The following is a 25,186-nucleotide window of genomic DNA, read 5'->3' as shown; positions in this document are numbered from 1 at the left end:
AGGGCTCATGGGCTTCAGCAGTTGTAGCGCGTGGGCTCAGTAGTTGTGGCGCATGGACTTAGTTCTTCCGCGTCGTGTGGGATCTTCCCACACCAGGGATCAAACCTGTGTCCCCTGCATTGGCAGGTGGATTCTTAACCACTGCGCCACCAGGGAAGTCCAAAAAGCCCTGCTTTTAGGTGCTTACATTCCAGTGGAAGGAAACAGATTATAAGCAATATAAATAAAAAAAAGAAATAAAAGATACAGTATGTTAGATAGTGATAAATGCACAGGAGATAAAGACTAAATAAGCAGGGCAGGAGGACATGAAATCTCTTTCTTTACATCCCCAAGGAACCTATGTCATTGGCTCAATGAAAGTTTACCTCACTCACTTGTGCCTCTCCTCCACCGCCCCCACCAGCATCACCATACACATATCCCTTTCCCGTGCTTAGGACAGGACCTGGTACATTCTAGAGTGGAGATCGCTTTTGGGTATATAGGATTAGGAGTCCTGGATTCTAAGCCTTGGGCAAGTCCCTGCCCGTCTCTGGGTCTCAATCTCCCCCATCAGGATACGGTGGAGTTGGACTAGAAACGATCTCTAAGGTCCCTTCCAACTCTGACGCTCTAGGATTCTATGAATAGGGTTAAAGAGAATATAGGGACCAGCGACTGCTTCCCCACCCCAGCAACTGTTGTTAGACAAGGGCCATCTCCTGGTAGAAGTGGAAACTCCTCCCTGGATAGGGGAGGTGTTTTGGCATCCCATCATGCATCGCGACTTCGCCTCGCTAGGAAGGACGTTTTAGCCTCTTTGGTCGCCACCATCCTTTTGGATCCAGCCGGAGCAGGAGCCTCGTTCCTATGACAACCGCGCCAGGTCCACGCGCAGACGGCGGGTAGCAAGGGTCAAAACAGATTTTCAAAGTTGAAGCCCTAGAACTGTTCAGTCCGCGCCTTTGGTGCGCCGGGCCTTTAAGTGTCACGTGACTGCCCTCCGGCTCGTCCCTCCTCTTTCCCCTCCCCAGGCCCCGGCGAGCGCTGGTGTGGACCGGAGGCTCTCGGCCCCGCGGAGTAACTGGAGCACGGACGTTGCAGCCGGTTAGGACGGTGCCCTTTCCAGGTAACTACTTCCCGGCGTGACGCGCGGAGCCGCAGACGCGGCGGGGCCGGGCGGGCTCAGGGATCTCCCGTCAGTTCCTCCTCGTTCCCGGTCCCCGCTGGGCCCGGGGGGAACCCGGAGCCGATAGGGCCTGGCCCAGGGTTCTCGGGGGCGGCGAGGGATGCGGCTGTCTCCTGGAGGGTTGCGACCTCCGGCGGGAGTTCGAGGCGGGGCTCAGAGCTAACCATGTCTTTGGGACCGGCTGCCTGGTCCGGGGTATACTGCCCGAGGGCGATAGCCTACCTGTTGGGCAGGTTGTTTCCTGCCTTGAGGCCGGCACCGTCGAGCTGTCAGCAAAAGAACACAGCCCCCCGGCACTTGGGCCCTCTTAAGTGGAGGCGACTGACACAGTTGAATAAGGCACTGGTTGCACTGCATGGTAGAAAAAATAATGGCAGTAAATACCGCTAATTGGCTGCTGACCCCGTGCTCAGTAAATCCTTTACATACGTTTAACTCCCATTTTGATCCTTTCAAGGTGGTATTATTTACCCCCATTTTATGAAGGAGGACATGAGGCTTAGCAAGTTTTAAGTAATTTGTCCAAGGTCATAAAGTGGTAGAGGACAGACCGCAATGTTAGTCTGATTCCAGAGTCCATGTGCTTAATTAGTAGCTACATCACCTTCTCAGTTTTTAGCGTGCTGTATGTGTTTTGTGAGAGAATAGGTTATAGATTGCCTTTACAGAAAAGAAACTAGTTTGTTTTAGGATCTTATTCAGCATGCTTGCAGTCCTAAACAGTGGCCATCAGATTAGTCAATTTCTTGAGGATTTAGACTCCCACTTGTCAAAATCCACAATGTTACAGCTTTGCCTCCCTTAAGTAAGATGTCATATTAGATACTTGATCCTTAAAATTTTAGTGATTTGTGAGAAACCAAGATATGGCCCTTGAAAAATCATTGTGTGATATCACAAAGATCATACTCCTGGAGTGTAAATGTCCCTGCAGTACAGCACTACCTTGTTCATTTACCAGCCAGGATTATTTCCAAAATCCACAGTGAATTCAGTCACTACACTCACCAGAGCTGGAGCTTTAACATTTGAAGACCATGCCTGGTCTACGATCTTTGCCACTAATCCCCCTTCACGTGGCAAACTAAAATTTTTCTCACCACTTTTTTTTCATCTGAGATCTCCATTTGTAATGACAGTATTGCTAGTGATTAAAGAACAGCTTCTTATTTTCTTGTTTGAATGGGCATGGTGAGAAAGAATAGAATTGGGGCACACAAAGTTGTAACTGCAGTTTTTTTTTTAGAGTATTTCACTTTCATTCTTATACTTATTTAACTCCCAAGAGCATCACAACTATCTCATTTTGTAGTTTTGCACATGGTAAATCTTAAGATTTCATGAATTTGTTTAGCATGTGCTCAGTGAGGTATTCTCTAACTACGTATTTTAAGTTTAAACTATTATTGTCAGAATAAGTGAAATAGTGTATTTGAGATGTAGTTGCCTTGATTTCCCTGTGTATGTTTTCCCACGTTTGCTTATTATTTCTTCTTCTCATTCGTTTTCAGTCATTTCTGAAGCTTTTCTGATACAAGGATTTTGGAGAATTGCTATTCTTATTGCTCATCTCTTCATCTATAATAGTTCTTATTTGTGATATTCAAAAACAGTAGCAAGATTGTTCATTTAAGAAGATGTGGTCAAACAGCTTGGCACTTTTCCTGCAAAGTATCTTTTGTTTTGTTTTTCATCTGTATATCTTATACCTTTACCTAGAAAGCAAGACTCTCCAGATTTCTACCACTAAAACTTACTGCCTCTTCAATCATTTCAGCTCTGGAAAGGAAGAGAAATGGAAGTGAAAAAGTTGAGCATTTCCTGGCAGTTCTTGATAGTTCTGGTTCTGATCCTGCAAATTCTGTCTGCGTTGGATTTTGACCCATACAGAGTCCTAGGGGTCAGCCGAACAGCCAGTCAGGCTGATATTAAAAAGGCTTATAAGAAGCTCGCCCGGGAATGGTAGGTGAAACAAAGAAATAGCAGTTTAAAATAAGCTAAGCAGTTTTAGCAGGAGAATGAAGCCTAAATTATGGTTAGCTTTTATTTGTCTCTGTTTCTGTGTTCATTAAATATATAATATATATTTGTCTAACGTATTTTATGTGGAAGGACTTGTATTCGTGTGATTCTAGAATTTTTAGTGATGAGATCCAAAGCCTCTGTTAACTATGAAACCCCCTGTTAGGAATTCTTTGGCTTAAAGAATTGCCTTGATACTGTTCACTTATTTAATGTTAAAGTAAGTAGGAGGAAACTTTAATAAATATATTTTTAATATATATTATAAATTTTATATATATATATATATATAATATATATATAGTCAAGAGTGGATAAGCTGCCCTTCCCGTGATTCATAAAGTAACTCTTTTTTTTTTTTTTTTTTTTTTGCGATACGCCTGTTACTGTTGTGGCCTCTCCCATTGCGGAGCACAGGCTCCGGACGCGCAGGCTCAGCGGCCATGGCTCACGGGCCCAGCCGCTCCGCGGCATGTGGGATCTTCCCGGACTGGCGCACGAACCCGTGTCCCCTGCGTTGGCAGGCGGACTCTCAACCACTGCGCCACCAGGGAAGCCCCGTAGAGTAGCTCTTTATGAGTGCCATTGCTAAACGGAACACTATCCAGTCCTATTGTCTAGGTTATTAATTTTTAAGCTTTCAAAAAAATTTTATAGTAAGAGCTTTTTGCCCTCAATTTAGTAAGAATATTCAGGAACTGAGTACATTACTTTAAAAAATTATCACATAGAAAACTCTTAATTTTACCTGTAGACATTGGGGAATAAGCAAGTGTTTGTGATTTAGCAGGCTAGCAATAAATTTAAACCTTATTTTGGACAAACATCAGTTTCTTCCACCGATGCCTTGGACATGACACAGTAGAAGCGGTAGATTATATAGCTGGAGGGGAGCAGCAGGAGGAGGAAGGGATGGTGAGGACACAGGCGGCTAAAGCTGGGTGGACCAACCAGAAGTAAGCAGAGGAAGTCGGGGATGGGAGCCATCATCAAGTACCTACTGCGTGCTAGGCTCCAGGTTCTACGCTGTTTATCTCATTTAAACCTTATAATTACCCTTTGAGGGCGGATATTGCTGTGCCTGTTTTTCCGGGGAGGAACTAGGCTCACGGTTGGTAAGTCTGTATTACCTGTGGGTTCCATAGGTTGATCTTCCTCACCAGCAGGTAGTTTATTGCTGTTTTCTTTTTTTTTTTTTTTTTTTTTGCGGTACGCGGGCCTCTCACTGTCGTGGCCTCTCCCGTTGCGGAGCACAGGCTCCGGACGCGCAGGCTCAGCGGCCATGGCTCACGGGCCCACCCACTCCGCGGCATGTGAGATCTTCCCGGACCGGGGCACGAACCCGTGTCCCCTGCATCGGCAGGCGGACTCTCAACCATTGAGCCACCAGGGAAGCCCTGCTCTTTTCTTTTTTAATCACTTACCCATCTGGGCAGAAGCGAGAGTGAGTGGGTTAGTGTCTGGGTGGGTAGGAAGTTATGCAGGAGCAAAGCTGCCACGTGCAGGTGACACTGCAGGCTGTGCATGACTGTGCCTGACACCATTTTTCTTCAGTGAGAGATGCGTCTGAGTATTCAGTTGGTTGCAGTAAAGGTGAAAGATAGTTTAAAATATACTTTTGAATGTTTTGAATATGTAACTATCTTAGACCATATATTCATATCATGAGGAACCCAGAATTGGATACTAAAAACACAATCTCTGATTATGCATGGCCTCTTTCCAGGGACTCTACAGCAAAGTTGCTTTTTTTTCTACATCATTTCAGACTCTTGGCCTCTTTGTATTTAAAGCAAAATACATAAATCTGCAATTCATAAGGTAACAACATTCTTTTAGACACAGTGTGGCCTTTGAAGTAATTCACAAGGTAGCAATATTCTTTTGGACAGGATATGGCCTTTGACACAATTTGAAAGCAGAAATGATAGCTTGGTTATGTGGGATCTATTAAAATGTACAGCTGTGACTTTTCTATCTTCCAGAGCTAAAAAAGGTGTTATGATATTAATTAAATAAATCATATGCTTCTCCTCCTTAATTAGAGTCTCTCTAGGCATAATATGTCACCATAGAAAGTCTAAAATTTGATCCAATGAAAGTCTAAAATTTGACTTCACCTTTGTATTTTCACTGTACTATTATTTTCTGCTGTTTTGGCCATGGCAGCATTTTATCAATGAAACAGTTTGTTTCATTTCATAATGGTTTCATATACAGTTGGCCCTTGAACAACATGGGTTTGAACTGTGCAGTTCCATTGAGCCCCATGTTGTTCGAGGGTCAGCTGTACACTGAAAATAGCAGTTTCCCAGTTTGTCTTTTCAGAATGAGCTGTCACAGTGGGGAATGGTTCATTATTGAATTGGATTTGTAACCTTCCTCTGCTGTCTCACCACTTAATAGTATTTCTTACATTGCTCAAGAGCTTTCCCTTTGCTTGGTGAAACCTCTGGTGGGTTTTTTTTTTTTTTTTGAGAGTTTTATTTGGCAAGAATTTTTAGGGCTTCAAGCCCGAGAGGCAGCATCTCAAGTAATCCTGAGAGAACTGCTCCGAGGAGGCGATGGGGGGAGCTAGGATATATAGAGGTTTTGCAACAAAGGGCAGGTAGTCCAGAAACCATATTAAATTACTTTTTATCTCAGAAAAACTGTTTCTCTCCCAATAATTAAGTTTTATTATCGGTACTTTTCTTTTGTCATCTACACCGGCAGAATAACTCCTCCCACCCCAAGAAAAAGGCATCATAGAATTTGATTTGAAGCAAATGGGTATAATGTAGTCATTCACCCCAACAGTAATTGATTGGTCTGATACTTTCCTATATTACTTTTTCTACCTTTGTTTTTTTTCCCTTAAAGGTAGCATTAGACAGCCAGTAGATGCCAAGTACAGTATTTTCTTCACTTTGAAATTTAAAGGGTGTGTATAATATTGTAGTCTGTGAAATGTTTCATGTACACTGAAAATAGCATTAGATGGTACTTTCCTAGAGCTGAATTTATCCTTTTCTAAATGTTTTCAACTTTGTGGTATCTTCCTGTAATAAGGAAAATATTCCTTATAAGCTAAAACCGTCTTATGGTATCCTCCTTGTTCTTGGGCCTTGGATTCCTCTGTTTCAGGATCTGTGGTTTTAACCCAGGTCTCAATAGTCTGTCTTTGGTTCAGTCTCCTTAAAAGCTCCTTCCTACCCTTCCCTTCTTCCCCTACAGAGTTCTGTATGTTAAATCTTCATTTGTGCAATTGCATAATTTTTATCTTCTCAACCTTTGGCCTAAGTTGGAACATTGAAAGTACTTTTTTTTTTTCCAGTCATCTAGAAACATACTTTGGAACCACCATCTTGTTTCCTTAAGTCATTATTTTCATTGACATCTAGCTGAGATTTTTTCCCTACTAATATTCGTAACAGGATTAAATATTTAAGGGAGGAATGATGTCTAAATTCAACAGCCAATAATTTGAAGGTTTTTTATTTTTAGAGAAGTCAGAATATTGGTGTAATTCATTCAAACATGTTCCTGCTAGAGTAAGTTGGTCAAGTTGTAAATTTTTTTTATTCCGATATACTTGGTGCTGTTTTTAGTAGTCATTTGCTTCCCAGTGGATTGTTTCTTTCCAGAACCTTTGCTAGAGGAAATGTACTAGAAGTTAGCAGGAGTGATTACAAAAAAATAAGCTCTGTAATAGAATCTCTTAATAAAATGAACATTGAAAAATCAGTTGGTATAAAACACTGATTTAGATCTTAAGCGGTTCTAAGGAAATAAAACCCAGCGCCTACTTTCCAAAACTTTAGAATCCCCAAAGCTGAAATTGGTACCAGTACAAGAAGATTACAGAATAATATATGGCAGCAAGATGGATACAGTTAATTGCCAACTGTGTATAATAGCAAATATTAGTTCCAATATTAGTTGAAATCACTTTGTACAAACTAGATTTTTCTCACATTTTAAAACATGTGGCCTTGTAATTATTATCCATTTGTAAGTAGGCAATCAGGCAGGTGGGATAACCAGGGGAATAGTGAAAACTAAAATGTTCTAATTTGAACATCAGCAGCAAGATACCATTTGGAACATGGTTGTTACTAAACAAATTCATGGAATATCCTAAAAACTGTTTGCTTTGTCTACCTGAGTTGTCAGAAGAAATACCTACATTGATACCATTCTAACATTGGGATGAAATGCTGCCATCCTGGGAAAAGAAGTTGGTTCTTACGGATAAGTGACTTGACCCTTGAGCTCCAGCAGTGTTTGGGAGCAGTGTAAAGACAGATATACATCCCACCCTTCCTCATTGAGAGCCTGGAGCGCTATCTGGTGCAGTGAACGTGTGCCCAGCTGAAGCGCTTTGGGAAGAAATTGCTTGTTCACAGTTTATTCACTGTAGTCACGTGAAGCAACTAATTGCTTCTCCCATTTTGAAGAAACTGTCCTAACAGAATGCCCTTCCCTTTGCCTCTGTGTGTACGAAGATGTCAATTGACCATGTAGAGAACAGTAAATCCGTCCTCACTGCCTGCCCCTTTGTGTTTCAGGCATCCTGACAAAAACAAAGATCCTGGAGCAGAAGACAAGTTCATTCAGATTAGCAAAGCTTACGAGGTATCGTGGCAAACTTTGTGATGTATCTTTTAGCTCTTATAAACTATATCTTAGGTGATCAGTTTGGTAAAGTCCTCTCGGAGAGGGCATGTTCCCCATGCCCTTGACCCCGTTTCTAGGTGATGATAGAGACAACATATTTGGCCACATCCAATATGTTGAAACTAGTACCTGAACACTCAGCTCTTAGGAAAACTGGCCTATTTTAAAGGCTTTAAATGGAATTTTAGAGTCGCCCTGAACGTATGTCTCTATTTCCTTATGTTACATGCTCACTTTGGCAGCACATATACTAGAAACTTATATTAAAGAATCACAGAACAATTTGCCTATATTTATTAAAGTGAATTAAGGTTACAAATACATTTAAACACAACGTCTTTAACAGTTTTCCAACGTATCAGGTTAAGTAAGTTGGTCTGGAATATGCAAGAAAGATAAGTCCATGGCTTCCTGATTTGTGTAGGGTAATGTTCTTCCACAGACAGTGCTTGGCTTATAGAATGATGCTTCATCCTAAAACAGGTTCTTGAATTTTAGACGTCAAAGTTACTTCTAAGTAAGACAAAGTCAGCTAACATACAGTCACAGAATTCAATCCCGTGGCTACTTTTTGGTGTTCTCAGCTTTCCATACCTTCGTTTGAATGACTCCAACCTAGATGGTATGACTGAGTCAACGTTCTCGAGGTTGAGCCCTAGCGATCAAAGTTATATTAAGTTTTCTGTGCTTTATTGACGTGTTTAGTAGTGTGATAGCTCAGAATCTTTAAAGCCAAGATGATCATGAGTAGCTACACAACTGAAGTATTTTGTTTCTGAAATACTTAATTTTTCTATTAAGAGAAGTGTTTCATGGTATATTGAGTGATTGTGTTTAAAACATCTAATTGTGTTGTATCTTTACATTTATTTTTTTCCTATGTCTTCCAAGCTGCTTACAGGAAAGTCCTTTAGATGATCTCTTTTTTTTTTCTTCGTTTCCCGGATTTCTTATTTTTTTTTCCCCTTTCTTTATAGATTCTTTCCAATGAAGAAAAGAGATCACATTATGACCACTATGGAGATGCCGGGGAGAACCAGGGCCACCAGAAGCAGCAGCGAGAGTATCGCTTCCGCCATTTCCATGAGAATTTTTATTTTGATGAACCATTTTTTCACTTCCCTTTTAATTCTGAACGGCGAGACTCAATTGATGAAAAGTATTTATTGCACTTTTCACATTATGTGAACGAAGTGGTTCCAGATAGCTTCAAGAAACCCTACCTCATTAAGATCACCTCAGATTGGTGCTTTAGCTGTATCCATATTGAGCCTGTTTGGAAGGAAGTAGTGCAAGAACTGGAAGGGTTGGGTAAGATCATTTTATTCCTTGGAAGATGTTGGTATAGGAGAAGGTGACTTTTACACCTCTTGAATTTTACGGGATATTTGGGAGAAGGAACAGTTAATGTGACTTCTCTTCACAAATTCATGGTGACTGGTGTTTTCCTGGGGACACATTTTCAGAGAGGGGAAATGTGTAAGCCACTTTCATCAAGTTAGCGTTACTAACTTGAAGCTTTATCTATATAGTCTGCTAACATCTAGTTGAGGGCCTAATATAGAGGAAAAACTTAAAAATTATTGGTTGAACAAAGCAGCCCTCGAGCACCAGTTTTAATGCTGGTAGGATCTGCAGGTTATCCTTATGGTGTTTGTGATTTCACTCTGTGTATTAATTTGCTAGGGCAGCCATAACAAAATACCACAAACAGGGAGGCTTAAACAGCAGAAATTTATCTTCTCATAGTTCTCAAGGTTAGAAGTCCAAGATCAAGGTGTTGACAGGTTTGGTTTCTTGTGAAGCTTCTCTCCTTGGCTTGCAGATGGCCACCTTCTCCCTGTGTGTTCACATGGTCTTCTCTATGCATGTGTCTGGCTCTGGTGTATCACACTCTTTCTGTGACCCTAACAACGCCATTTTAACTTAATTACCTCTTTAAAGGCCCTATCTCCAAATATAATCACACTCTGAAGTACTGGGGATTAGAGCTTCAACCTGTGCGTTTTGGGGGCATACAATTCAGCCTATCACCCATAGTATGCTAATGGTTATAGGTTACCACCCTCAATCACAGATTAGCCTTTCCTTTGTTCATAGGCACCACTTAGCGCCAGGAAAATTTTACTGATCCAGGAAGGATATTTATTTTAATAACTCCTAAAAGTTGGAATTACTGAATTAAATGTGTGTGCGTGTATATGTATGTGTTTTATAGGCATTAGCAGACCTACTGAGTAACTAAAAAGGGACAAACTCAACCATAGGGGCTGAGGGGCCTGGATTTCTCTGGAGAGCGTGCACCCCTGAAAGCCATCAGTTCATTTATTCTAAAGCAGACATTTCAACCTGTTGTCCAGAGGCACTCAGGTAGTCAGATTTGCCAGAATGCTTTCCTACGATGTAATCAAGTTCTTGGAAGACAAGGGAGTAAGTTTAGCACATTGTCTCACGTGTGGCAGGTGGTCAGCAGATGCTTTCTGTGGCGTCTGATGAACGAATGAGAGGCCGAGGTCAGGCGGAAGCCACCGGGTTCATCACACAGCACAGCTGCACTTTGTGCCATGCCAGGTGGTGTGCTGAAAATCATTTAACCTCTTCAGTCTAGGAGCTGACATTAAAACCCCATAGCAGGGCTTCCCTGGTGGCGCAGTGGTTGAGAGTCCACCTGCCGATGCAGGGGACACGGGTGCGTGCCCCGGTCTGGGAAGATCCCACATGCTGCGGAGCAGCAGGGCCCGTGAGCCACGGCAGCTGAGCCTGCGTGTCCGGAGCCTGTGCTCCGCAACGGGAGAGGCCACAACGATGAGAGGCCTGCATACCGCCAAAAAAAGAAAAAAAAAAAAAAAAACCGCATAGCAGAACGTAAACATTGACCCAGTGCATAATTTAGAATGGTAATGCATTTACACCAAGGTCAAATCAGAGCCAACAGGCAAACATACATGACATGAGGCAACATAGCACAGTGGTCAGCTGTTATGAACACATGCCTTGGAATCAGATAGACCAGTTTTCAGATCTCAGCTGTATCATTTACTACTTTGTGTCCTTGGACAAATTACTTAGCCTAAGCTTCTTCAGCTCTAAAATGGGGTTATGATGTCAAACCAACAGGACTGTTATGAATATTAAATGAGAAAAAAATGTGTTTTAAGTGCCTGATATATATGAAGTACTTAATAAATGAACCTTAGAGAATTTCTGGTTAACGGGGTTTTCTGGTTTACCAAACTAAAATTTTTTGAAAGCACCTATTTTGTAAATTCCTTTTAAAAATCTTTCTCAAATGTTAGTTTTCTTCAGCTCATAGACTGTCAAGCTCTGACCTTTGCCTTATTTTTAGCTAAAGATGATTAGATGATTAGAAGCTGGCTGGACAGGAAATGGAGGAGTAACATTCAGGCAAGAGGGAACAGTGCAGGCAGGGCAACAAAGAGCATCCTCAGAAGAGCCAGCAGCAAGGTGTGACTTGAGTGCAGGTGAGAGTGGAGGAAGCAGGAAGAGCATGCTGGGAGCCAGGTGGTAAGGATCCTTGAAGTCCAGGCTAAGGAAGCTGGACTTTATTGTATAGTACGTAGTAAAGCCAAGAGTGATCTAATCAGGTCTGTGCTTTAGAAAGCTAACTGTTCAAGCTGCATGAAGGACAAATTAAAGAAGGTGAGAATAGAGGCAGGGAGGTTACCAGTCCTGGCAAGACAGCAACCATCGGCCTGAGCTTGGGCAGTAGGAGCAGAGAGGGGCCAAGTGTCCGATATTTCAGGGGTAGGATCACGAAGGGACCTGGCACCTGAGGACCATTTAAATGTGAGAAATGAGGAAAAGAGAGGGAGTCAAGATTGACGCTGCATTCTGACTTGAGCAACTGGATGGGCAGGAAATACAGAGAAGAGTTGAATTGGGGAGAAGTGATTCTAAATAATGACTGTGGTTTGGACATACCAAGTGCAATGACATGACAATAATAATATAAGCATAATAATAATAGCATATTTATTGACAGGTTACCGTATGCCAAGCACTAATGTGAGTATCAACTCAAACAACTCCTTGAGGCAGCTGCTGTTGTCACCCCGCTTTTATAGAGACTTGGCTCATATTGGTACCTTGTCCAGGGTCCCACAGTTGGTATTCGGCAGAGCTGAGATTCAAACCCAGGGAGTCTGGCTCTATAATCCACGTGGAGAACACGATGCCCTGCTTCCTTTCAGGGTCCTTAAATCTGTGATGATTGAAGGTCTTGCCATCCTTTGGGGTTGCTGTGCTGTATAATCCTGATAAGTCAGGACTCAAAATGACAAGGATGGAAGAAGATGGATTTAGATCCACAGAAGCAATGTTTATAGGAATTTAGTCTGTTCCCCCACCTCACCCCCCAAGTCTCCTCGAAAGCAGGTTTTGACTAAATGTATTAAATTAGTTTGGTTTTCCTCTTTGGAACATTCGGATTTGTTGAAGATTCCTGACAGTCAGGTTCCACTTGGAATGTTAGATGACATTGAGATGAGATATCCATGTATCCATGGCCAGTATCCATGGCCGCTCCCTGTCCAAGCAAGGCAGCATTATCCTTTAAGAGAGTTACTGCAGAAAATGTTTCTATTCTGAGTCGACAGAAAGAGCGGACAATCTTAAAAGATTAGCTGGGTGGTCTGGGGAAGCCTGGACATTATCTCAGAATAACATAAAATGCTGAATTGCAGTAAATGAAGGAAATGGAACAGTTCCACCCAGAGGAGAAATGTTGTAGCTATTTAGATGGAATCTACGGTCATGCAGTTTGGTAATAACTAGTGTGCAGAAGCATCCAGCATTTATAGACAACCATGCAGTGGAGGAGGGTCCAGAAATAGTCAGCACTGCCCCTGACCTTGAGGAACTTACTGTTAATTGAAGAGAAAATAGGTACCTGGAAAATTCACACCAACCTCACATTCGCAAGTACAGAATAATATAGTACTACAGGAATAAGTAGAAGATGGTAAGGAATTCATTGCATGTTCTTATTTAAAACTTTTTTCTTGGGAGTTCCCTGGCAGTCCAGTGGTTAGGACTCAGTGCTTTCACTCCCATGGCCTGGGTTCAATCTCTGGTCCGGGAACTAAGATCCCGCAAGCTGTGTGGCATGGCCAGGAAAAAAAAGAACTTTTTTCTTAATGGACCAAGTACCATATTAAACACTAAAGTAAATATTATAACTTTTTTTTTAGCATTTTACTTATTTTTCATTGTCTTAAATGCTTTGTATGGATTGTCTTTATCCCCAAAGTAACCCAATGAGGGAGAGACTATTATTATCCCTATTTTACAGTTGAGGAAACTGAGGCCCAGGAAGGTTAAGGAACAACTGAGGTCACACTGTTGATAAGCAGCAGTGTTGGGGTATGGACCCAGAAGTCTAACTCCAGAGTTCAGTCTTAACCACTGTGCTGCACTGCTCAGAAATAAGTAAAACCTGGTCCTCGCACCCAGGAAACTCAACTAAGAGACACACCTGAATCATCACGGTGCCCTCAGTGCTCGCTGGGAGCTGCAGACAGTTACCAGGGCGTCAAGGAGGTTCCGTGTCTTGAAATCAGATATCATTTTAGGGAAACCCAATTTGGATGATCATGTAGTGTTTATCCACCATGACTTCTTATTTTAAAAGAAAGAATAATTCCTCTCTTTCAAGGGATTATTCCTAAAAATAGCTAAGTGTATAACAACTTCACACTGTGTAGGAAAACGGTCTGCCTAGATACTAGTTATTTTTTTTTCCTCCTGAAGCTCTGTGTTCTTGATATTGTGTTCTTTCACATCATTTTGCACCTTAGTAGTTTGTTTATTAACAGGTTTGTATTTAGCCAGATTTGACAGTGCCATGTTCTTTGAGTTGGCTCTGTACCATCCCTTAAGGCATATGGAAAAGTTGAAAGAAAGATGAATATGTGTATGCGACAGAGGGGAAAATGAAAGAATTTCCCTAAAAGACGTGATACACGTTTAGGATTGCATAATGAAAGCAAATATAATTTGACACCTCAAAAGAGAGATCTTTAGTACTTTACAGAAAGAACACCCACTTACAAACTCAAAAAGAGGAGAAGGTATTTGTATTTTTAATTCCCCGGGATCTGCAAATTAGCCCGAAACATTGATCCGTAGAAAACTCAAATGTTTCTGAAAACGGTAACACACTTTGCCTTTCTTTTAAATTTGCTACTCAAGTTCGTGTGGATTCTGGTGTGTCCTTGTTATCCAGCCAGGTTATGCTGAATCAGGATAAGCATAGGAGAACTGTACTTGCTGAACTCGCCTTATGAACCCGGAACTTTGGAGTGTAGAGAGTTTCAAGGCAGAGGAGGAGACGATAGAAATTGTGTTGTCCACTGTAACTCAGAGACCCTAAGTCACCACCAGTCATAGTGGTCATTTCCCAGCCTGAGTCTTAGGGAGAAAACAGTGCTGTCGACTTTTCTGACTCTTCCTTCCCAGCTTGGATGGAGGGAGAGGAAGGGATTAGTTAGGTCTGGACTTTAAGGAATTTCGGTATTCTTATTATAATCTTAAGTATCTTTTCAAGAGGAAGAATACCACAAATTTAAACACCAAATATGTATCATTCTTTATGCTATTCTAATTCGTGTGATAGTCAGTCTATAGGAAAGAAGTAACATTCCTTCAGAGTTTAGAAATCGGTATAATATTAAGAATTGAAGTCCTTTGTAGAAATGATCCAAGGAATAGCCTTTTATAGACTGAGAAATGCTTATGTTTGATGAAGGTGATGTAGGTAATTCCAAGGACTCAATGGTAATTTTAAGTAAAATAAATGAAACCAATCACTTGTATTCTGTTTTAACTAGAAAAAAGCTATATTGATGGGAGCATAGGAAAGGTGGGGGGAGGATGACATAAAGAGTGAGAGTGTAACATTGTTTATCCCACTCCACACAAGGAAGGGAGAGAGACTCATGGAGGTTAAAATTCCACTCACATAAGAGACAAGTCTCTAGATCAGACTTCACACGGTCTGGATGAAATAATAATAAGAGTTGTAATTAATTAGGCACCCACTATATTCCAGGCTCTGGGCTAGGCTCATTTTTATATTATGTCATTTAGTCCTCACAACAATTTATCTCCATTTTACAAATAAGGAAACTGAGGCTCAGAGAGGTTAAATGACTTGCCTAAGGTTGCACAGCTAATGGGTAGCAGAACTGGAATTTGAATCTGGATCTGACTTTGAATACTTTATTCATTTACTTGTTTTTAAAAAACTGAGTGCCAGGAACTATTCTAGATATTAAGGATACAGCAGTAAACAAAATAGCCCCAAACCCCTACATTCATAGAGCTGCTATATTCTAGTGAAGAGAGGCAAACAAACAAAATATACAGCCCGCCAGATGGTGGTAGAGTGTGATAAAAAGGCCGGGTGCTAGGGAGTGCCGGGGTGAGAGGCTTCAGTTTTAAATCAGGCAGATGAGGAAGGGCTCCCTGAGCAGGTGGCCCATAGGGGGCGAGAGAACGAGCTTCCGGAATATCAGGGAAGAGTGGGGGGGAACAGCAAGCGCGAAAGATCTCTTCAGTTTCCTTTGCTCTCCCAAGACTCCTGCATCCCTTGTCCTGATTCTGGGCCCACCAGCCACCATTCTAATTACTGATTCTAGTCCCAAAGTCTGGTAGAGGGCACCGCTGAATGATGCAGTTACTGGGAAGGCATATTCCCCAGGATCAGTTAAATATGGTGGCTTCTGGCCTATGTAGTCATTGATGGTGGGTCCGTCTCTAAGAAATTGATCCCTCCAGCGTTCAGAGCCGAGGGTGGAAGAGGGTACTGGAGACAGGAAGGAGCCAGGCTTTGCAGTCGGCTGGGCCTGGGTTCAAATCTTGGTCCTACTGCACACTAACTGGGATGCCGGCTAGGTTGGCTCAGCCTCTCCAAGCACCAGCTTCCTCATCCATGAAGATGACAATACTTAACCACTCGGGGTTTGTGGGTGTGAAAAGTGATAACGGATATAAAGCTGTAGGCATGCTGCCTGTCTTAGAAAGGGCTCAAGACACGTTGATTCCCCCCTTGGACCTTTGCTGTGTGGCCACTTGACCTTGCTAGGTGACGTCTCTTCTCGCTTTACATGAGACTGGGTCTCTCAGGTATGTGCCTGCTATGTTCTCGTTCTTTCTCCTGCTCACACAATCTTAGGTGCACTTTCATTTACTGACATTGTTCAGTGGTCATTTTTAATGCCTCTAGTGTGATGGAATAGTGTACTAGACTTGACTCTAGAACATCAAGTTGGGATTCTTCTTCTGCAATCTTATCACCTCTGCAAACTGGGATAAGTCAGTTCACCTCTCCGAGTCTCTTTATCTGTAAAATGAGGGGAGTGGACTATGTGATGTCTGAGGTGCCTCCTTTCCTGCCCTTGAGATACTCACAGTCAGGTGGCCAGCAGATAGATTCGTTTAGCCTACTCAGCAATTTTAAAGTATTAAGTTTGCAGTCGCTGCCGTTTACTCAGCAATTCCATTTGGGGGATTTTTCAATTAAGAAGTTATCACACAAGTACACAAAGATGTGTGTACAGAGATGTACAAGGATGTCTATCGAAACATGCCTTATAATAGTGAAAGCCAGAAGCCATTTCAATGTGCAACAATAAAGAATGGGTTAAATAGATTGATGGTCCAGTTTCAGTGATGAGCTCCTACTGTGTGCCAAGCTCTGTTCTGGTGCTTGGAGTACATCAGAGAACTAAACAAAGACCCCTGCCTTCAAACGGCTTACATTCTAACAGGGGAAGACAGACAATAAAAAAATCCACAGAATGAGGAACTTGGGCGGTGTGTTAGAAGATGGTAAGTGCTATGGAAAAGGGAAAGAGAGACTTGAAGGGGATCCTGAGTGTGGGGAGGGCAGTTTTAAATACAGGAGTCGGGTCGTCCTCATTGAGAAGGACCTGCAGTTGGTGAAGGAGCCAGCTACACAGATGTCAGGAGGTGCACCAGCCAGCACCGAGGCCCAAAGGCAGGAAGGAACGTGCCAGTGTGTTTAAAGAACAGGGATGCTGGGGGCTAGAGCAAGTGAGCCTAAGGAATGGGAGAGGAAGGGGGCCAGGGGCCAAATCACAGAGGTCTTGTCGGCCTTTGTGAAGGTTGCGGTTTTATTCTGAGTTGAAAGGGGAGGCATTGCCAGATTTGGGCAGAGGAGCGACATGATCCGTTATTTATGTTTTAGAAGGAACAGTCTGGCTACCGTGTTGAGGACAGACAGTAGGGGGACAAGGAGAAACACGACACCATTGAGGAGGTTATTGCAGCCACTCAGGGGAGAGAGATGAAGATGCATAAGAGACAGGGTACAATGGAAGTGGAGAAAAACAGTCGGATTCCTGCTGTATTTTGAAGACAGGACCAACAGGACTTGCTGATGGATCGGATGGGGGGTGTGAGAGACGAGAGGGGTCAAAGATCACTCTTAAGACTTCCGTCCTGAGTAACGGGAAGGAGGGAGCCGCCGTCAATGGAAATGGTGAAAGCCAGGGTAGAACAGGTTTGAGGAGGAGATCAGGAGTTTGTTTTTGAAAACTTTATACTTAGAGGTCTGTTAGACACCCAAGAGAAAAAGCATATTTACTGCCTATTAACATTTACTGTATCTCCAATGTTTAGCAGGGGAGCTAGCCCTCCAAATACAGTGGTTGAATGAAAGACAAGAAACGTTATTCAAATACTAAGTGAAATAAGTGTCAGATGATCCCGTTTTATTTTATTTATACCTGTGTGTATACATACACACACACACATATTTGCGTAAGAAAAGGCACAGATAGATACCAAAATGTTAACAATAGTTATGTGGGATATGACCAAGTAATTTTAACCTAATCTCTTTCTCTTTCTGAGAATCTGTACAAAATCTCTATAAAATAGTTTATGTAAAAGGGAGACATGCTCTGAAAGGTGAGAAGATTATGATTCCAGCCCATCGTTAGATTCTAGGTTTTTTCAACCATTGCAGAGTTGATGAACCCTTGAATTGCTTACAGGTGGTGTTCTTTATGAATAGGAACACTGTGGACAGATTGTTCTTTTCTTTTGAAGTATTTCTTCATGATCTACTCCCAAAATTAGACACCATGGACTGAAAGATAGAAAGATTTGTGGCCCTTCTTAAACATTGCTAGATGGCTATGCAGAAAAACTGAACCAATTTAGCATTCCAGCAGTGATAGAATGCTAGACAGTCTATCAGGAAAGATATCCCCTCCTACTAAGTCGGGATTTCATTTTCACACCAGAAAATTACTTAGCAGCATTTCTTCACCTGCCATGAGGGCATAAAAAGTCTTCATGGAGGTCTTCCATATTTTTCAGGCGTAGGAATCGGCGTGGTCCACGCTGGCTACGAGAGACGCCTGGCCCATCACCTGGGAGCACACAGCACACCAGCTATCCTAGGAATCATAAATGGGAAAATCTCCTTCTTCCATAATGCAGTTGTCCGTGAGAACCTGCGACAGTTTGTAGAGAGCCTTCTTCCAGGGAACTTGGTGGAGAAAGTAAGTACCTGGCTGAGAAGTAGTTTAAGAGGCTCCTGGGACTGCTGGCTGCCCTGAACTCTACCTGTGGTCATCCTCAGACCTGAGTTTCATTTGGGGCAGGACAAGACACATATTAATTAATTAATTACTCTAACTAAATCATTTAAACGAAGTCTGCCAGAGACTGAGAATTGAAACAGATGAAGTAGAGAGACTGAAAGAATCATCCTTGTCAAAACCGCTGGGAAGACTTACACTGTCATAGGAATCTGAGCCTAAAATGAGAGTGCCTCTTCTTTTCTCAACAAAAAATTAGATCACAACATGGGATGAAGGAGGTCTTTCCAACTCATGCATGTGTTCGTTTAAAGATACTTTTCTTATGAGAGTATTCAAATTAAGTTATATTTGGTTATATATTTAACGATCGTATCTATTGAAAACACCAGATTCCATGAAATCAGATATTATTTTTGGAACTTTCAAAACATATAGCGATGCAACAGTGTGAATAAATTTCACAAACAAAAGATTGAGCTAGAGAAGCCAGGCACAGAAATTCCCACAAACTATAAACTATGATTTTTATATTTAAGAAGCATTTTTCCCTCAGTATCTGAGGTTAGCGATCACAGGAACTAGAAGAAGATTCTTATGTTGCTTTAAATGAAAATGATTCATTCTTTTAATAATACCAAGGAGAGTGAACATACAGATACTTCCATCCTATTTCTACACAGCCTGTCCCACCAGGATCATTACCCACAGAAGAAATATTTGTTGGAGTTACCTTGAAATTGTCAGAGAGCATTGTAGCCTCCTAAAATGATGATTGGTTGTCCTGACAGGTCCTCAAACCTTTTTAAAATGCCTGTTGTATGTCAGACATTATGATAAGTGCTGAGGACACTTTCCAAGGAGCTCGCAGTCTAGTAGGTGATTGTTTCCATCCTATATGTAGAGTGCCCATCCTAGAGATTTGAGAAAGTCTTCCTGGCAGAAATGCCCCCTGTACTGAGTTTGCCAGGTGAGGAGAGAGAAGAAGGGAATGAGTTCCAGGCATACAGAGGTAGCCTGCTTTGTATGAAGTAGTCATTAGTGAGTGGGAGAAGACAGGATTAAAGGGGTTAATGGGAATCTCACTGTGAGGGTCTCCTTTAAGGAACTTGGACTTGGCCTGCAGGTGATGGAGCCATTGAAAGGGGCTGAGCAGTGGGGTGAAATGATGAGATTGCGGTTTTATATAGATCATTCTGGAAGCAAAGTGGAAAGATAAACTTTTTTGAACTACTATGAACATTTTCTAGATAGAAATTTAATTTATTCAAGTTTTTAATTTGTTTCCTTGGGATTATTTTAAGGCATAAACAGGGAAACACAAAAGTAGCAATTCAGATGGCAGTGAATGAACTTATGTAATGTATAGGTGGGGTGGGCCCACTTATTTTTATTCAAGCCGTTTTAAAAGAGCAGTTGTTGCATTATCTTCTAATAGATTAACAAGTGCAGTCTATAACTGAGCAAGAACCAACTTTGAAAGCTCATTTTTTTTATAGTATGGTCAGTAATTGTTTCAGAAAAGATTATGATTTCAGTCTGTAAGGGTTGGATCACATGAAAATATGAAATCAATATCTCTGTTCTTTTAATTAATTTTAGTCACATAAAGGCAAAAAATTAGTTGTCTGCATTTTTTATTTTTTACAAAACAATCTTTTGCACATATTTGATTTTGTTTAATTATCTCCTGACTGGATTATAATGCAGTTGTTAAGAATTAAATGTTGAAACTAACATCCTTTATTCAATTTAAGGTTACAAGTAAAAATTATGTCAGATTCCTCTCTGGCTGGCAGCAAGAGAATAAACCGCATGTCCTTCTGTTTGACCAAATGCCCGTTGTACCACTGCTCTACAAGGTACTTTAGGTGCTGGGTAATGTTTTCTCTTATTTTGGTGATTTTCTTTTCTGTGAGTAATAGCTCATCCCAAGAGAAACGCTTGAAGACCAGAAATTTGCTTCAACCACCATACATTGAGGACCTACTGATGCTATTACTGTGCTAGTACTTTCCACACACATAATAGCATTTAATCTTCAGAAGAACCCAGTGATACAGATTATTATCCCTACTTTTACTGAAGCTTAGAGTGGTTGTATAACCTGCCCAAGGTCTCCCATGTTGAATATCGATTCCCTTGTAGCCTGTCTGATTCCAAACCTGCCCTCTGAATATGTACTATACTTCTGTCTAGCACACCTCTGGTTATCACTGTGACATGAGATGGGAGAGGAAAGTGCTAAACCGTTGGCACGGTCACTGCCATCTTACCTAATTAGGGTACAGTTAACTCCTCAAACCTCCCACCCAGTACAGATCTCAGTAAGATGAATATCTTGCTCTGTCTGAAAAAAGAATTAGTTGTTGTTTAGCTTTGTTGGTACAGTTTTTGTTCATGGAGCACCATAGCATTCCTACAAGGGAACGAGGGTGTAGCAGCCTGAGTGGGGCTGTATAAGCTAGCGTTCATCTGCACCCACTGATGAGAACAAGTCACACTTAATGTAGATGCTGTGCTATCACTTTCATTTCTTCCTCTCTGTTACGCCCTAACAGTTGACTGCTTTCGCGTATAAAGATTATTTGTCATTTGGATACGTGTACGTCGGTTTGAGAGGGGCGGAAGAGATGACGAGGCAATACAACGTCAACGTCTATACCCCCACCATCCTGATCTTTAAAGAACACATACACAAGCCTGCAGATGTTATCCAGGTATGTGAGTGTCACCTTGTTTCAAGATGGCCCTCCCATTTTATCTCAAGGTGTCATATAAATAAACAGCAAAATCGAGCACAGCAGGAGAGGAGAAGAAACTAGTTTTAACCTCTTCCTTTAGGGACTTCCCTGACGGTCCAGTGGTTAAGACTCCGCACTTCCACTGCAGGGGTGCGGATTTGATCCCTGGTCAGGAACTAAGATCCCACATGCCTCCCTGCGCAGCCAAAAAATTAATTAATTAATTAATTAACTAAATAACATCACTGGAAAAAAAGAAAAAACCCATAAACTAAGTTAAAGAACATACACTGAATATTTATCTGATCTTAAGATAGGGAAGGGCTAAAAACATTGGGGAAAATATTGTTGGAAAATCCTAATAACTTGATTATAAGTTTTAAATTTTTATATAAATGCTTAAGAATTTTTGATTAAACAATAAGGGAAGTAATTACAACCAATATAAAAGGGATCATTATCTTTAATTTCTAATGAGCTTCTTCTAATCAAGGAAATCAACCCAAAACTTCTTGAGAATGACCACTTAATGAGTACAGAATGACCACTTAATGAGTACAGAGTTTTAGGGTGATGAAAATGTTTTGGAACTAGATAGAGATGAGGGCTGCACAACACTGAATGTACTAAGTGCCACTGAATTGTACACTAAAATGGTTAATTTCATGTTATGTGAATTTTACCTCAATTTTTAAAAAAATTTTTAAAACTTCCCCCCAAAACGAAGTGAACAAAATCCTGAGAAGAGATTCAAGTGACTAATAAACCCCCTTACAAAAATAAATCTCACTAATAATCAGAGAAAAGCAAAATAAACATTTTTTTCTCTCATCAAATTGTTAAAGATTTTTGAAGGAAAAATCCTCAGTAGAGTTGAGACTACAGAGAAACAGGGACTTGTCTTTCCTGCCTTGCTGGAAGAAGCCTCCAAAGTTTTCCGAAAAGCGATTGGGTGATAAAACACCAACTGCCTAGCAGAAGAGCACTCCTGAGCACCTGCTGTGTGCCAAACACCACTTTCTGTGCTGAGGGTGCAGCCCTGGACAAGACTGACAGAATTCCCCGTCCTGTGTTCTAGTGGGGACGACAGACAATCAGCATAACATACTCTGTCGTGGTATTTATATAGCGATACGTGCCAAGGAGAAAAATAAAACAGGGAAGAGGGTATTATGGGAGAGGGTTCACATTTTTAAGGTGGAGCAGCCAGGAAGGGCCTCATTAAGGTGACACGAGGAAAGACCTGAGGGAGGTGAGATTACCTTTTAGGGCTCTATCCTAAAGGAATAGGAACTCAGGCAAAGAAGTGCATACAGAGATGTTAAGTATCATTCATAATACCAAAAATGAGGTGGAAATATAAACATCCAACGGCAGGATAATTATTGGTACATCCCAGAGACTATTATATAGCCATTTAAAATGGCAACTCGAGAATACTTAATGATGGGTATAATTTTCCTAACATGATGTTACAGAGAAAGCAGGATGCAGAATTGTATATGCAGTTTATTCACTGACCTCAAGTTTGTAAAGTGAGTGCATGTGTGCATGTGTACACACAGGAAAAAACTAGAAATAAATACATCAAAACATTAATGGTTATCTTTTGATGGCGGAATTAGGTATTATTTCAATATTTAGGTTTTCAAAAGTCCCTATAATGGACATGTATTTTTTAATATTTTTAATGTTATTTTTTTTTAAATGGTCAAGAACCCTTTGATACTTTCTCTTATAGGAGGCTAGAACGAGAAGAAGGAGAAATTCTCTAAAATCCTTTATTCAGTACATCAGCCTGCCTGCTGAACACTAAATACAGAACAGCTCTGACATCCAGTTTAGTCTTCGTCCTCCTCTGACTCACAGTCAGGAGAGGAAAAAGACCGTCCCCTGTAGTAGGTGTCTCACTAAGATGGAGGGTTCCTCCGGGCGCCCTGTGGATGTAGAAGGGGTCCTGAGACTATGGGACTAGGGTGTTGTGTGTGACAGAACCAGATGGGGAAAGTGGATAGTAAGGAAGGGAGAGCAGGTTTAAGAAGAAGGTAATGAGTTCAGTTGTGGACATAAGAATTAGAACTGCCTTCAGGAAACCCAAGGGGAGATGCCCATCAGGCAGGGCTCTAGATCCAAGGAAGGGCGGAGGGGCTGGAATAGAGATTTGTGAATCGTCAGTGACTGGTTAGAGGGTGAAATCTTTAGTGTGGGGAGATCTCGCAGGCATCGTATGTCAAGTAAGGAGAGAAGGCAGCCAAGGACAAAACTCTGGACAGTCACCAGCAAATAAAAAGAGGGGAGGGCTTCCCTGATGGCGCAGGGGTTGAGAGTCCGCCTGCCGATGCAGGGGGCACGGGTTCGTGCCCCAGTCCGGGAAGATCCCACATGCCACGGGGCGTCTGGGCCCGTGAGCCATGGCCGCTGAGCCTGCGCGTCCGGAGCCTGTGCTCCGTAGCGGGAGAGGCTGCAACAGTGAGAGGCCCGCAGACCGCAAAAAAAAAAAAAAAAAAAAAGAAGGGATGCCTGATGGCGACTAAGAAGGAGCCAAGAGAGGGTCAGGAAGCAAACAAATGCCAGTTGTGGAAGAGAGGAAAGAAGGTCATCTCAATCCAAGATTAATCTGTAAGATTTCCTAAATTGCTTTTTAGTGATAGCTTGTACTCTTGGGAATTGTTATTTATTTATTCCCTGGGGAAAATCGTTAATCAGATACATTAACAAAATTGCTGGTACAATGGATGCTTTACCAGTTTGCTCTTTATGAATGTAAAACTGCATTCTTAACATAAACTGAGTCCTCCCAATGGCAAGCGGCTTAGCAAACACTAGTAGCACTAGTGGTTTCTCTTAGCTCTAGTTAACTTGTTTTCATCTGCTATACAGTGGCTATGGCCACATGATAATGGGTTTATTCATTCTTCTGTTGATGGACATTTCGGGGCTTTAGGACCAGTGATGCTGTGGACATCCCATGTATCCCGGTGTACCCAATCACAAGTTTCTACAGGACGGCAGTTTTAAAAATGTGGTTCACAGACCCCTGGGGGCGGGGGGCGGGGGTCCAAAAGACCCTTTAAGAGAGTCTGTGAGATCAAAGCTGTCTTCACAGGAACCACTAAGACATAATTTGTCTTTTCTCTGTGTTGACGCTTGCACCGATGGTGCAAAAGCAATGGTGGGTAAACTTTCCAGTGCATAACCACCAAGTGCACACACCAAGGCCCGGGCACCAGGCTGCCGGTGGCCGTGTGTTCTTCACGCCTAAGCACTCACCGTAACAACACAGAGGGTCAACTCCCATTTCACTGAATAGCCTTGATGAAGCAGTAAGAAGTATGAATGTTATTCATAGGTAAATTGACACTCAAGTCCACGTCTTTCTGGTATCTTTAATGTTCTCTGTGACAAAATAGGAAGTGTGCAGAAAGCTCTACCGCAGGCCAAGTTGAGAGGGTGTCCTGGGGACAAATGTCTGCGTGGTTGCCTGACTCAGGAGTTTTGAACTGGCAACTTTTCTTTTTTTTTTTTTTTTTTTTTTTTTTTTTTTGAAAATTTTTTTTTTTTTTTAAAGAATAATTGACGGACAACTATGGTTACTCAGAGTTAGGGCAGACATTTTCTTTAAAATGAATGAAGTGAGCCTGGCACTTTAAGGGAAACAACTCACAGCATCTGTTGCTGACGATAGAATCCAGGCTTCCAAGGAAATTTTAATTTTGAAAAATTTGTATCAGCCATCGTGACCTTGATAGCTTCTCAAACTTGCTTACGAGATTGGTTCATCGATGTGATGCATTTTTTCATATGAATAAGAAAATTTGTCAGCGTCTGGGAGATCAGTGAACCAGTGTTTTTCGAATGACCATGCATGAGCAAAAGATCCATTCTAAGTGCACGGCGATCAGTGAATTTTACCTTCTTTATTTTTGATCAGTGAATTTTAATTTAACAGAGTACTAAAAGTTCATGGATGGGAATTCCCCCGCGGTCCAGTGGTTAGG

The 25,186-nt window shown here is 41.7% G+C and overlaps 1 protein-coding gene across 3 annotated transcripts in view; it reads left to right on the top strand.

The window, feature by feature from the left end:
- Positions 1–798: 798 nt before the first annotated feature.
- Positions 799–25,186, top strand: part of DNAJC16 (DnaJ heat shock protein family (Hsp40) member C16) — a 38,033-nt gene continuing 13,645 nt past the window's right edge. For all 3 annotated transcript variants that reach the window (XR_003433434.1, XM_027110093.1, XM_027110092.1), the window contains exons 1-7: positions 799–1,111; positions 2,949–3,133; positions 7,744–7,810; positions 8,830–9,163; positions 18,221–18,405; positions 20,202–20,306; positions 21,006–21,164. Coding sequence is in view for 2 of the 3 variants with exons in the window: in XM_027110093.1 (XP_026965894.1) it covers positions 2,967–3,133; positions 7,744–7,810; positions 8,830–9,163; positions 18,221–18,405; positions 20,202–20,306; positions 21,006–21,164 (1,017 nt within the window). In the remaining variant the exon portion in view is untranslated. The remainder of the gene's footprint in view (positions 1,112–2,948; positions 3,134–7,743; positions 7,811–8,829; positions 9,164–18,220; positions 18,406–20,201; positions 20,307–21,005; positions 21,165–25,186) is intronic.

Source organism: Aethalodelphis obliquidens, unplaced genomic scaffold (assembly GCF_003676395.1).
Source record: "Aethalodelphis obliquidens isolate GAN/ISIS:26980383/991018 unplaced genomic scaffold, ASM367639v1 scaffold9, whole genome shotgun sequence".
Taxonomy (NCBI): Eukaryota; Metazoa; Chordata; class Mammalia; order Artiodactyla; family Delphinidae; genus Aethalodelphis; species Aethalodelphis obliquidens.
This window is presented reverse-complemented; position numbering and strand designations above follow the sequence as displayed.